The sequence below is a fragment of the Ranitomeya imitator genome, chromosome 4 (genome assembly GCF_032444005.1).
Source record: "Ranitomeya imitator isolate aRanImi1 chromosome 4, aRanImi1.pri, whole genome shotgun sequence".
NCBI classification, from domain to species: Eukaryota; Metazoa; Chordata; class Amphibia; order Anura; family Dendrobatidae; genus Ranitomeya; species Ranitomeya imitator.
The window spans coordinates 301807661-301822943 of record NC_091285.1 but is presented as its reverse complement, the minus strand read 5'-3'; the positions used below and the strand labels follow the sequence as shown (position 1 = coordinate 301822943).

At 46.0% G+C, this 15283-nt stretch overlaps 1 protein-coding gene across 1 annotated transcript in view; it reads right to left on the bottom strand.

Moving 5' to 3' along the window:
• The window catches only part of ZNF277 (zinc finger protein 277), a 165195-nt gene that overhangs the window by 2361 nt on the left and 147551 nt on the right, over positions 1–15283 (bottom strand). The window contains exon 11 of the mRNA XM_069764803.1: positions 6047–6221. Coding sequence (XP_069620904.1) covers positions 6047–6221 — 175 coding nt within the window. The remainder of the gene's footprint in view (positions 1–6046; positions 6222–15283) is intronic.

Sequence of the window (15283 nt, the reverse complement as noted above, 5' to 3'; positions counted from 1 at the left end):
TGTGCTATATATTACGTGGCCAGTGTTATATACTGCGTGGCCTGTGTTCTATATTACGTGGCCAGCGTTATATACTGCGTGGCCTGTTATATATTACGTCGCCTGTGTTATATACTGCGTGGCTGCTATATACTGCGTGGCCACTGTTATATATTGCGTGGCCTGTATTAACGCATCGGGTATTCTACATAGTAACATAGTAACATAGTAACATAGTTAGTAAGGCCGAAAAAAGACATTTGTCCATCCAGTTCAGCCTATATTCCATCATAATAAATACCCAGATCTACGTCCTTCTACAGAACCTAATAATTGTATGATACAATATTGTTCTGCTCCAGGAAGACATCCAGGCCTCTCTTGAACCCCTCGACTGAGTTCGCCATCACCACCTCCTCAGGCAAGCAATTCCAGATTCTCACTGCCCTAACAGTAAAGAATCCTCTTCTATGTTGGTGGAAAAACCTTCTCTCCTCCAGACGCAAAGAATGCCCCCTTGTGCCCGTCACCTTCCTTGGTATAAACAGATCCTCAGCGAGATATTTGTATTGTCCCCTTATATACTTATACATGGTTATTAGATCGCCCCTCAGTCGTCTTTTTTCTAGACTAAATAATCCTAATTTCGCTAATCTATCTGGGTATTGTAGTTCTCCCATCCCCTTTATTAATTTTGTTGCCCTCCTTTGTACTCTCTCTAGTTCCATTATATCCTTCCTGAGCACCGGTGCCCAAAACTGGACACAGTACTCCATGTGCGGTCTAACTAGGGATTTGTACAGAGGCAGTATAATGCTCTCATCATGTGTATCCAGACCTCTTTTAATGCACCCCATGATCCTGTTTGCCTTGGCAGCTGCTGCCTGGCACTGGCTGCTCCAGGTAAGTTTATCATTAACTACAATATGTATCTACAATATGTATGTATATAGCAGCCACATAGTATATAGCACAGGCCACGTAGTATTTGTCTGCTATATACTACATGGCTCCTATATACTATGTGGCCTGTGCTATATACTATGTGGCTGCTATATACATACATGAATACATATTCTAGAATACCCGATGCGTTAGAATCGGGCCACCATCTAGTATATATATATATATATATATATATATATATACATACACATACATCATGGGACTTTAAGATGTTAATTGGTAAAAATAAGCACTCTCTTCAATGTAAAATTGCACTAAAATGCACTACAATCTGCTCTACTTATTGCACAAGAACGTTCCTATTCCAAGGCTGTCTTGCACTGGGGAGCACAGAAGAGGCATTCCAGGTATCCTCAGCCCTTACCTGGTCGACTGACAAGCCCACTCACTAGCCAAGTCACTCTTTATTAGCGGGTGAAGAAGTCCAGTCAAATTGTACACTCAGCCCTCAGGAGGACTGAAGAGAAATAGAGCGGAACAAGATAAAAAGGGAAGAGGCAAGCCAAAAGTGGAGAGAGAAGTCATGGGGTGGAGAAAGCAGTTGGATCAGGAGTAAGAGGTGTATAGAAAGAAAGAAACAAGAACAGGAGATCTGGAGGAGCAGAAAAGAAGGGGAAAGTGGGGTCTGGAATCGGGATTCATTATAATGAGCTATGGTATACACACTATGGCTGGCACGGATTAAACTTTTGTGGCTAGCAATGTACAGTATATTAGGTGTGTATTACTTTATGGCTGGTACTACCATCTGGATAGTGTTGGCACTACAGTGCAAAGTGTGCGCCACTAAAGAAATACTGAGTAATAAGGAAAGGGGGAAGGGCAAATTAGTTATGTGAATATATTAACAGGGCTGTGGAGTCTGAGTCTTGGGGTTGGTGTCCATTTTGGCGAGACGGAGTTGGTATAAAATGGATCAATTCAGGCTCCTAAAATATATCATAGTCCCAGGCCTGGGCAGCAGTGAGTATTCCGGCAGCCGACCTCTGCTTGTAAGCATCGTGTGACGTCACTGGAAAGCGCTGCTTACAAGCTGAAATCAGCTAGGATAGGGATGAGGGGGCCATGCATACCAGGATAGGGATGAGAGGGCCATGCATACCAGGATGGGGATGAGGGTGCCATGTATACCAGGATAGGGATAAAAAGGCCATGCATACCAGGATGGGGATGAAATGGCCATGCATACCAGGATAAGGATGAGGAGGCCATGCATACCAGGATAGGGATCAGATGGCCATGCATACCAGGATCGGGATGGGGGTGTCATGCATACCAGGATGGGGATAAGGGGACCATGCATACCAGGATAGGGATGAGGGTGCCATGCGCATACCAGGATAGGGATGAGGGGGCCATGCATACCAGGATAGGGATGACGGGGCAATGCATACCAGGATAGGGATGAAGGGGCCATGCATACCAGGATAGGGATGAAGGGGCCATGCATACCAGGATAGGGATGAAGAGGCCGTGCGTACCAGGATGGGGATGAGGGTGCCATGCATACCAGGATGGGGATGAAGAAAGGCCATGCATACCAGGATGGGGATGAGGGTGCCATGGATACCAGGATAGGGATGAGGGTGCCATGGATACCAAGATAGGGAAGAGGGGGCCATGTATACCAGGATGGGGATGAGGGGGCCATGGATACCAGGATAGGGATGAGGGGACCATGCATACCAGGATGGGGATGAGGGGGCCATGGATACCAGGATAGGGATGAGGGGACCATGCATACCAGGATGGGGATGAGGAGGCCCATGCACACCAGGATGGGGATGAGGAGGCCCATTCACACCTGATGGAGATAAGCAGGCCATGCATACCAGTATGGGGATGAGGGTGCCATGGATACCAAGATAGGGATGAGGGTGCCATGGATACCAGGGTAGGGATTAGGGTGCCATCAATACCAGGATAGGGATGAGGGGGCCATGCATACCAGGATAGGGATGAGGGGGCCATGCATATCAGGATAGGGATAAGTAGGCCATGCATACCGGGATGGGGATGAGGGGCCATGCATACCAAGATGGGGATGAGGGGGCCATGCATACCAGGATGGGGATGAGGGGGCCATGCATACCAGGATGGGGATGAAGGGGGCCATGGATACCAGGATAGGGATGAGGGAGCCATGCATACCAGGATGGCGACGAGGGTGCCATGCATACCAGGATGGGGATAAGGGGACCATGCATACCAGGATGGGTATGAGAGGGGCATGCATACCAGGATGGGGATGAGAGGGCTATGTATACCAGGATGGGGATGAGGGGGCCATGCATACTAGGATACGGATGAGAGGGCCATGCATACCAGGATGGGGACGAGGGTGCCATGCATACCAGGATGGGGATGAGGGGGCCATGCATACCAGGATGGGGACGAGGGGGCCATGCATACCAGGATGGGGATGAGGGGACCATGCATACCGGGATGGGGACAAGGGTGCCATGCATACTAGGATAGGGATGAGGAGCCATGCATACCAGGATGAGGGTGCCATGCATACCAGGATGGGGATGAGAGGGCCATACATACCAGGATGGGGATGAGGGTGTCATGTATACCAGGATGAGGGATGAGGGGACCATGCATACCAGGATACGGATGAGAAGGCCATGCATACCAGGTTGGGGATGAGTGTGCCATGCATACCAGGATGAGGATGAGGGTGCCATGCAGACCAGGATGGAAATGAGAGGGCCATGCATAACAGGATGGGGATGAGGGGGCCATGCTTACCAGGATGGGGATGAGGGGGCCATGCATAGCAGGATACGGATGAGAGGGCCATGCATACCAGGATGGGGATGAGGAGGCCATTCATATCCTGATGGGGATGAGGGTGCCATGAATACCAGGATATGGATGAGGAGGCTATGCATACCAGGATGGGGATGATGGAGCCATGCATACCAGGATGGGAATGACGGAGCCATGCATACCCGTAAAGGGATGAGGGGGCGATGCACACCAGGATGGGGATGAGTGGGCCGTGCATACCAGGATGGGGATGAGGGGGCCGTGCATACCAGGATGGGGATGAGGGGGCCGTGCATACCAGGATGAGGATGACGGAGCCATGCATACCCGTACAGGGATGAGCGGGCCGTGCATATCAGGATAGGGATGAGGGGACCATGCATACCAGTATATGGATGAGGGGACCATGTATACCCGAATTGGGGACATATATATATATATACACACCAGGATGGGGGACATTAGTACAGAATTAACCACATTATTTGGTTCAATTTTTTTTAAAATTTTCCTACTCTAAAACCTAGGTGCGTCTTATAGTCCGAAGAATACGGTAAGTTAGGACTGGATTAATCACTTTGAATAATATAAATTGTACTAGATGGTGGCCCGATTCTAACGCATCGGATATTCTAGAATATGTATAGTAGTATATAGCACTGCCCACGTAGTATATAGCAGAGCCCACGTAGTATATAGCATAGCCCACGTAGTATATAACACAGAGACGTATGTAACACAGCCCACGTAGTATGGCAGCTTTCTAGAGATCGTCCCCGGCCGTCCGTCCATGAGAGGAGCAGATGTACAGGCGGTAATGAGAGCGGCGGAGGCGCCATCTCTGGCAGTGCAGGAGCAGCACATGGCCCGCGCATAACAATAATAGGACACATGTGTAAATGACGGAGAGGCCGAGGGCCCGGCCGGGAGTGTGGCTCAAACGGGGCTTTCTGCAGGACTCCACAGTGCCGGCACATGGGCTGGCTCCGAAGAGCTGTTCATGTGCGGGGTGATAGTCCGCCCTTCCTGTAGTCCGGCATGCAGGCCATTGCTGGCGGAGGACATCGTTGCTGCTCCCGGTAGTGTGCGGAGCCCCGGGCACAGGTCAGATAATGGCGGCCGCTGTGATCTCCCTGTTGTATTTCCATGTCCCGCATTGTTAGAGCTCGCTGCTTCCTCCCCATTATAACCTGGTGCACCATGTGCGGGACAAGTCATGTGTCAGCAGTGACGCACGCAGGGGGCACTGACGGGGGGAGTAGGGAGGGGCCAATTCGCGCCACTTGTTAGCGGTGACTGGAGGGGAGTATGCGGGCGCCGGGCACTGTAGGGGAGTAGGGAGGGACTAATCGGACTGTGCCCGTCGCTGATTGCCATGACAGGCAGCTGGCGAGACCAATCAGCGACGCGGGATTTCCGTTACGGAAGTTGAGGACAGAAAGACGGAAGTACCCCTTAGACAATTATACTGTATATATAGATTCTGTTATGGGCTATTTGGTTTGCCATTCACAAGTAATTTCAGATGAAGACATCGATCCTAGTGTGGATTGGTAGGGTTTGATGTGAAATAGCACACATGAAATGGCACCATACGCCTTCCATTCCACTACACATGCAATGAGTAAGATCTTCTGACTGAAAAGCATCTACCCAGCATTTTAACCTTATTTAACCTGCGACTTCTTTACGTCTAATGAATTTGTATCAATAAAAATTGGACGTTTAACATTAGATTTTGGATGATGGATTTCTACTAATTAACATACAATCTCCGCACAGATATTTTTCATGGGATTTGAACCCAGGACTCCAGTGCTGCAAAGTAAAAGTGCAAACCACTGAGCCAGAGAATAAACTATATACTATGCTGCCAGTATATAGTTTATACTCTGCTGGGCTATATGTGGGGTATTCAGTACTGGTTTATAGTTATGTATACATATTATTCACTACCAGCATATAGTTTTGCAAACGTTATTTATTGCTGAAGAGGACATTTCAATTTCTGCCTCAGGCAGCTGAAAAGCTAGAAATGCCCCTGCCTTGATCTTAATGGTCAGCAGAGCGCTCATTAGTGTGAAATTTTCTGTTGGGTTGTGTTGAATAGTCTAGTGTGTTTTCACAAAACGCGGTAATGTTATATCATGTAGGGGGAAAAAAAAACAAAACGATAATGACAAAAGTGATGAAGAGAGATGCACTTTGTCAACGGCTTGAGGATTCGTCAACTGAAGTGTGAACCCAGCTCAAAGCAAATAAGATAGTCATGATGAAATGACAGGTCAGCTTTTGTAGAGAACAATACCAAATGTTGGATTCTTACAGAGGTTGATCCCATAATGATCTCTCTGGAACATTGCCGATATGGTTGTCTTTTTCCATGTGAGCTATTAATTCTGCTTTTGACTGAAACTTTTCTTGACAGCCATGACATCGACACTGATGGATTTGCCTTCTAATAAAATTCACTAATTTGACTTGCTGATAAAACTTCAGTCCTGTCAAGCACAAAACAATACAAGTCAGTGAAATCAGGGCTTGTATAGCTAGAAGTCAGTTAAGCATATCAAGAGCAGTCACAAACGATATCAATGTAAATTGCATGCATTCATCACATTGCATTTAGTAGAGCTTGTCAGGTTTTTCAGTTCTCCTTGGGTTCTCCTGCACATTTCCGTTAGAACTTGAGCAATTTTCTTTCTTTCCTTAGGAGTGACTTACTATAATATATGCACTGATTTTCTGTGGACTGGCACTTGCAGCAACTATGAAATATGGTAACAATCTATAACCCTTGCACCCAAACAAAGATTGCAATTTACACACTGCAACCAGTCTGATGACCAGTGGGTGCTTCGTGAAGAGTTAACAAAACTTGTGCAAAAATAAGCTTTTTGGTACTCGCCATAAATCTGTTTTTCGGTAGTCTTCATTGGGGACACAGAGAACCATGGGATAGTCTGCTGCCAATATTATTACATTATGTATGGAAATTGGCTCCTCCCCAGCAGACCTTACCTTGCCTCTTAGCCTCAGTTTTGTGTAGTGTTAGTTGGTAGCAAGGTCTGTCTCAGACCTGTCTTAGGGTACCGTCACATTCAGCAACGCTGCAGCGATATAGACAACGAGCCGATCGCTGCAGCGTCACTGTTTAGGTCGCTGTAGAGACGTCAAACACAGCAACTCCAGAACGATGCAGGAGCGATCCAGTGGCGTAACGGCGACTCACTTATCGTTCTCGCTGGTTGTTAGCTCCATGTAAAACGTTGCTGGCGTCGTTGCTTTTGATGTCAAACATGACGATACACGCCGACCTGGCGACGAAATAAAGTTCTGGATTTCTAGCCCCGACCAGCGATGGCACAGCGGGATCCAGATCCCTGCTGCGTGTCAAACACAACAACATCGCTATGCAGGACGCTGCAACGTCACGGATCGTTGTCGTTCTCGTTGTAAAGTTGTTGAGTGTGACGGTACCTTTAGTTATTAGGCATTAGCGGTCACTTTTTTTTGTTTTTCAGCTAGATTATGTTTAGTGGAACAGGAAGTAATTGTGCGCACCGTTTCACACACGCAGTGACGGAGAGTACAGGCTGTAATGAGGGTTCCTCCTTCACAACTTTTCAGAGGGTTCTACTCAAACCTATTCAACATCCCCAAAAAGGATGGTTCGGTAAGGCTGTCGTCATACTAGCAGTATTTGGTCAGTATTTTACATCAGTATTTGTAAGCTAAAACCAGGAGTGGGTGATAAATACAGAAGTGATGCATATGTTTCTATTATACTTTTCCTCTAATTGTTCCACTCCTGGTTTTGGCTTACAGATACTGATGTAAAATACTGACCAAATACTGCTAGTGTGACGGCAGCCTAACACCCATTCTCGATCTAAGATGGCTAAACAAATGGATGTGGCTGCGTCACTTCAGGATAGAGTCGCTCCAATCAGTCACAACATCCATGGAGGCTGTGGAATTTATGTCCTTGACAGACAACCAGAACGACTATCTTCTTTCTGGATCATCAGTGATTTATTTTCTTTGTAGTCAACCAGGATCACGTTCAGTTCAGGGCCCTTCCCTTTGGGCTGGCAACTGCGCCCAGGGTGTTTACACAGGTTCTGGCCCCTGTTGTGGATTTACTGGGGACCAGGGGGTTTGTGAAAATTCCCTATCTGGATGATATTCTGGTCAAGGCGCCTTCCTTTTCCCAGTATCTGGAGAGTTTACAGATTGTTTTATATTCGCTGGAACAATTTGGATGTATTGTCAACAGGACAAAGTCCACCTTTATTCCAACACAGCGGCTTCAGTTTCTAGGGATGATATTCAACAAATTTCAAATGGCAATCTTCCTTCCAGAAGAGAAAAGGCTAGCGCAGCAATTCTCTGTCCAAATTTTGAAGCAGCCAAAGAGACATTCTCCTCGGTTTTGAATGAGTGTCATGGGGAAGATAATGGCAATGTTCAAGGCAGTCCAGTATGCACAATTTCATTCAAGGCCCCTACAGAACACACTGTTGGCCTGTTGGGACAGGTCGATACAATCTCTAGACCGTCCTGTCCTCCTTCCACTTTGCTGTTGCCAGTCTTTCAAGTGGAGGTTAACGCTGCCCCTATTAATCCAAGGTCGTTCTTTCCACCCCATCCAGTGGCATGTTCAGACCACGGATACCAGCCTTCTTGGATGGGGGGCCATCTTCCGCCATTTGTCGATTCAGAGATCCTGGAACAATCAGGAGAAACTCCTTCCGATCAATGCATTGAAGCTCAGAGATGTCTGTCTGGCTCTTTTACATTGGCAACACCAGGTTCTAGGACTGCCCATAAGGATTTAGTCACACAATGTCACTGCAGTGGCCTATATCAACAGTCAAGGAAGAGCGCTGTGTCTATTCGCCATGTCAAGTGGCTGAGATACTGAATTGGGCAGAGGACAGGGTTCCTCTGATCTTGGCGGTTCATATACCCTGAGTGGACAACCGGGGGACAGTCTTCTTGAGCTGCCGGCAGGTAAATGCAGGAGAATGGGCTCTTCACACAGAAATGTTCAAGCAGATTTGCCATCGGTGGGGCACACCACGTGTAATGTAGATTTGTTGAAATCCAGATTAAACCGCAAGGTACCAAGATTCGTCACAAGATCTCGGGATCCTCAGGCAGTCCCAGAGGATGCATTGGCAATTCCCAAGTTCTCCCTTCCTTTACCTTCTCTGCCTAGACTTCTCAAGAAAGGCAGAGAGGATTTCAGTTTTCCTCATTGCACCAGACAGGCCTTGGAGCGGACGTGATAAACCTTTTGGCGGATGTCTCTTGGACGCTTCTTCACCATCCAGATCTTCTGTCTCAGGGTCCATTCCTCCACCAGAATTTACAGTCGCTCAATTTAATGGTATGGCTGATAAAGCCACAATTCAGAGGGCAGCAGGTTTGTCAGAATCAGTCATCCAAACTATGATTGAGGAACAGAAGCCCTCCTCGCCGCGCATCTATCACCTCACTTGTAAGACCTACTTTAGCTGGTGTGAGTCTTCTGGAATTTCTCCAAAGTCCTGTTCTCTGCCTGTACTGCTCACCTTCTTGCAGTCGGGGTTGGCACTTGGTCCTCTCAAGGGAGATGTGTCTGCCTTAGCTGTTTTAGTTCAGAGAGACAGAGTGGCCTCTAGACCTCAGTTTAGGATATTTCTTCAGGGGGTTGCATGTGCTAGACCACCCTATGCCCCTCCCCCGTGATCCGTGAGACCTTAATCTAGTCTTGGAGGCTCTTCAGTTTTTACCTTTTCAGCCCCTCATATACATTTCTGTACTTCACCTTGCTGAGAGGTAGCTTTACTAATAGCCATCACCTCTATTAGGAGAGTATCAGAGCTTGGGGCTCTTTCTTGTCGAGCTCCTTACCTTACCATGCACAGGGGATAAGGTATTGTTGAGATCTGTTCTGTCCTTCCTCCCTAAGGTGGTTTCGGATTTTCAGATAATGATGACTTTGTGTTGCCTTCCTATTGCACTGCACCATCTCATCCGATCGAGAGGGCTTTGCATATATTAGATGATGTTATTAGGGCTGTACGGTGTTATTGATCAACCAACCCATCTAGAAGGTCTGATTACTTGTTTGTCATACTAGATGGCTCTCACAGTGGCCTGGCAGTCTCTAAGGCAACAATTGCTTGTTGGATTAGAATGGCCATCATTCAGGCTTATTAGACAAAAGGTGAGGGTTCCTCCTATTAGGTTTAATGGGCACTCTATGTGGGCAATGAGGACTTCCTGGGCGGTACACCACCAGGGATCGGTCCTGCAACTCTGTAAAGGAGCTACTTAGTTATTGCTACATTCCTCCTTCAAGTTTTACAGGGTCCACACCTTTGCTTTTTCAGATGCAAGTCTTGGCAGGACAATTTTGCAGGAGGCAGTTGCTCAGGCTTTAGCCTAAGCAAGAGTGGGGAATTTGGTAGTAAATGTATATTTATTTTCTCACTTCAGGAACAGCTTCATGGTTCTCTGGGTCTCCCAATAAATTAACCAATAAATTAAGATTTTTGATACTTGAATTATTTTTTTAAATGATTTAATGTTTCTTTTTTTGCTTTTCCTACTAATTTATCACTAAACTGAGGGAGCCCGAGGCTTTCAGATGAGGTGTAGTCTGCTGTTGAGGAGCCAATTTTCATGTAGAATATAATAATTGTGTCAGCCTCCAGGTGGCAGCAGACTATCCCATGGTTCTCTGTGTCCCCCAATGAAGCTGCTGAGAAATTTTGTTTATCATTTTCTTGTCCCTTTAATTGCCTGCAGATTGGTGGTAGTCTGGTTCTTGAGGCCCCAGTGATCTCTCAAAAGAACCCTGAGAAATGCTCACACCTCCTGCCTGAGTGTACACACAGGAGGTGGTTAGCACTGCAGCCTTGCAGCGCTGGAGTCCTGGGTTCTAATCCCACCTAGGACAACATCTGCAAAGAGTTTGTATGTTCTCTCCGTGTTTGCGTGGGTTTCCTCCGGGTACTCCGGTTTCCTCTCACATTCTAAAGACATACTGATAGGGAATTTAGATTGTGAGCCCCATCAGGGACAGCGATGATAATGTGTGCAAACTGTAAATCGCTGCGGAATATGTTAGCGCTATATAAAAATAAAGATTATTATTATTAAAGATTATTAATTGAGAGTACAAAAACACATAAAAGTTTTACAAACATTCAATTACTCTCCAACTTAAAACTTCCACACCTTGCACCGTAAATGCACTTAGTAAAAATATATAAAAATATATATGGCTAGCAATCCAAAGTCAAAAGCTGGGAACTCAGCAGGACCCAAAAGTACTGGACCAGGATGTGAACATACAACCCCAGGTCTTCTCTTCATTGTGGACCTTGAAGGTGTATTCCCAACTTTGACATGTATATTAGAAGCGACAGCCAGTGGCTGCAAGACGGAGTATGCCTATGTAGATAGAAATATATAAAAAGTTAAAAGGCATCTGTCAGTAGGATGAAGTTTCCTAAGCCACCTATATGGGCATGCAGTCATAGGAAGCTGCATAAATAGCAAGTTAGGCTGGTTTCACATTTGCGTTTTTTGCCACTGCGTTTTAGCTCAAAAAAACGTATGCGTTTTTTTCCTATACTTAACATTAAAAACGCATGTGTTTTTTGCATGCGTTTTGCCGCCGCATGCGTCGTTTCTATGCATGCGTTTTGTTGCAGAAATGCAACATGTAGTAATTTCTAGCAGCGTTTTTTTGCGGCAAAAAAACGCATGCGTTTTTTGCGGCAAAAAAAAACGTATTGCTGTATATGTAAATGCATGCGTTTTTAAGCACATGAGTTTGCATGCGTTTTTAAACGCATGCATTTTAATAGAAAAACACAAGAATACACACTGATAAGCCAACCCCCAACCCTAACCATAAGGGATCCTAACCCTAAGGGTTAGGATCCCTTATGGTTAGGATCCGTTAGGGTTAGGATCCCTTAGGGTTAGGATCCCTAGGGTTACTAGGGATCCTAACCCTAACTATTTCTGTTTATAGTGGGTTTTCTTGTTGATTTTGATGATTGGCAGCTGTCACACACTTCTCATCATGCGTTTTATAAATGCAAACGCAGGAAAAAAACGCATGTAAACGCGTCAAAACGCCGCGTTTGTATTAAAACATGCAAAAACGCATGCGTCTAAAAAACGCAGCGTTTAAATGCGTTTTTTCACCAAATGCGTTTGCGTTTAAAACCCTGCGTTTTTAAACGCAAATGTGAAACCAGCCTTGGGCGGATACCAAGCAGCGTCTCCCCGCCCCATACCATAAATTGACAGGTGTCTCCCCACATGCATGTCTATGCAGACACCGGTCAATCCAGAGCAGTGGAAGGGGAGAAGCCGCTGGGGATCCGCCTGTCTGACTACTATCTAGTGTTCTCGGTTCTTGGCGGTTATTAAAAGTATGTATTTCTTTGAAACGCTAAGGCGTTTCACAGTTATACAAAACTGGCTGAGATTGTACAGCCAGTGCCAGATATATGCTGTCAACAAATTGGGCAGCATGCATCATGTGTTCGACTCACTTTAAGAAGTTAAATCAGTACTCAAATCTTAATTTATTTTAATTAGCGGTTTTATTTTAACCTTAGGCTCACTAGACATAACATTTACAGTCACTCCAAAAGTGTTCGCACCCTTGAAATTGCTCCAGAAAATTATTGCAATTACACAAACTCACTTGTGGCAAGTAACAGGTGTGGGCAATATGAAAATCAAACCTGAAACCAGATAAAAAGGGGAGAAGTTGGCTCAATATTTGCATTGTGTTTCTGTGTGTGCCACACTAAACAGAGAACAGAAAGAGGAGAAGAGAACTGTTTGAGGACTTGAGAACCAAAATTGTTTAACAATATCAATAATCTCAAGGTTACAAGTTCATCTCCAGAGATATTCATGTTCCTTTGTCCATGATGCACAACATAATCAAGAGGTTTGAAACCCATGGCACTGTAGCTAATCTGCCTGGACGTGAACGGCAGAGATTATTTAATGAAAGGTTGCAAAGCAGCATAATCCAGATGGTGGATAAGCAGCCCCAATCAAGTTCCAGAGAAATTCAAGCTGTCTTGCAGGCTCAGGGTGTATCAGTGCGAGTGTGAACTATTCATCGACAATTGAATGAAATGTAACATTATGGTAGGAGACCCAGGAGGACCTCACTGCTGACACAAAGACATAAAAAAGCTAAACTGCAGTTTGCCAAAATGTATGTGAGAAAGCCAAATTCCTTCTGGGAAGGAGTCTTGTGGACCGATGAGACCAAGATACAGCTTTTTGGTAAAGCACATCATTCTATTGTATACCAAAACGGGAAAGAGGCCTATAAAGAAAGGAACACAGTACCTACATTCAAATATGGTGCCTTGACTGGTAAATGAATGAAGATTAACAATGGATTTTGGGTGGCAACGTAGTGCCTAGTGTCAGAAAGCTGGGTATGCGTCCAAGGTCATGGGTCTTCCAGCAGGACAATGACTCCAAACATTCTTCAAGAAATACCCAGAAGTGGATGGAAGCAAAGCACTGGAGAGTTCTGAAATGACCAGGAATGAGTCCGGATCTAAATCCCATTGAACACCTGTGTAGAGATCTTGAAGGGGTTGTCCGGTCCAAATCAATAAGTATGAAGTCACTCTGCAGTGCGTGTGCTGCAGAGATTTGCCAGTTTCTGATCTGGGAACGGAGAGTATATATGCATTATATATACTCCTGGCCAGAGCCCGTTTAGGGAGTGTGGCCTTGCTCCATACACTTGTATTGGGAGAGGCCACATCACGGCCATGGCCAACTAGAGGGCACGGCCTTGCTTCATACAAGCGTATTGAAGTCAGACCTCGTCCACTGGCCGGGAGTATGTATAACACATATATACTATCCCGTCCCAGGTCAGAAACCAGCAAATCCTCCACTTTTGTCAATGACTGAAAATGTTATACCTAGTAAGCGTAAGGTTAAAATAAAACGGCCATGACTGTACCTGTACTCCTTAATATATTTACAAAAATACATACGGTGTGTAATAAACTCTCCTTCATTCATGACTTCTTCCTTTCTAATTCTCTTAATCTCCTGGCTCGTAAAGAAACCTGGATCCAGCATTCAGACACCACCGCTGCTGCTGCTCTTTCATATGGTGGACTACATTTTTCTCATACCCCAAGATCGGACAACAGAGCAGGTGGAGGCGTTGGTCTGCTCCTTTCACCCAAATGTACTTTCCAAGTTATCCCCCAAGTACCCTCACTTGTCTTCCCTTCCTTTGAGGTCCATGTGGTCAGACTCTACGTCCCCTTCTCCATGCGAGTGGCGGTGGTGGATCGTCCTCCCAGCCCCTCTCATCAGTTCCTGGATCACTTTGCCACCTGGCTTCCACACTTTCTCTCCTGTGACACCCCCACCCTTATCATGGGTGATTTCAACATCCCCATTGCCTCTCCCCTCTCCCCATCTGCTTCTCACCTTTTATCTCTATCCTCCTCTTTCGGCCTCTCGCAGCATACTAACTCTCCAACACATGAAGATGGAAACTCCCTTGACTTGGTCTTCTCCCGGCTTTGCTCAGTGGATGATTTCACAAACTCCCCTCTCCCGCTCTCTGACCACAACCTTCTTTCATTCTCTATCAAGAACTGCCATCCCGCTCAGGTCACCCCCACTTTCCACACTTATAGAAACATACAGGCCATTAACACCGAGAAACTTATGAAGAACTTGCAGTCCTCATTGGCCCCAATCTTCTCCATCTCATGTCCTGATTCTGCTCTGAAGCATTACAATGAAACCCTGCAAAGTGCTCTGGATGAAGCTGCTCCTCCTATACATAAAACAACTCGGCACAGACGGCAACAACCGTGGCACACGCTGCAAACACGTTTCCTGCAGCGGTGCTCCAGGTGCGCAGAACGTCTGTGGAGAAAATCTAATCTACCCGAAGATTTCATCCATTGTAAGTTCATGCTAAAGACATACAATTCTGCCCTTCACCTCTCCAAACAAACCTACTTCAACACCCTCATCACCTCCCTGTCCAATAACCCTAAACATCTCTTTGACACGTTCCAGTCCCTACTCAACCCAAGAGAGCAGGCCCCAACCACGGATCTCCGTGCTGACGATCTGGCCAATTACTTCAAAGAAAAAATTGACCACATTCGACAGGAAATCATCTCCCAATCTCTTCATACCATGCACTGTCCTCCCTCACCCACTGCATCTAGTTCACTCTCTGACTTTGAAGCAGTTACAGAAGAAGAAGTAAGCAGGCTCCTTGCATCTTCTCGCCCGACCACTTGCACCAGTGACCCCATTCCGTCACATCTCCTCCAGTCCCTTTCCCCGGCTGTCACCTCTCACCTAACAAAAATATTCAACCTTTCCCTCACTTCCGGTATTTTTCTCTCCTCATTTAAGCATGCCATCATACATCCATTACTTAAAAAACCATCCCTCGATCAAACCTGTGCCGCTAATTATAGACCTGTCTCTAATCTTCCCTTCATCTCTAAACTCCTCGAACGCC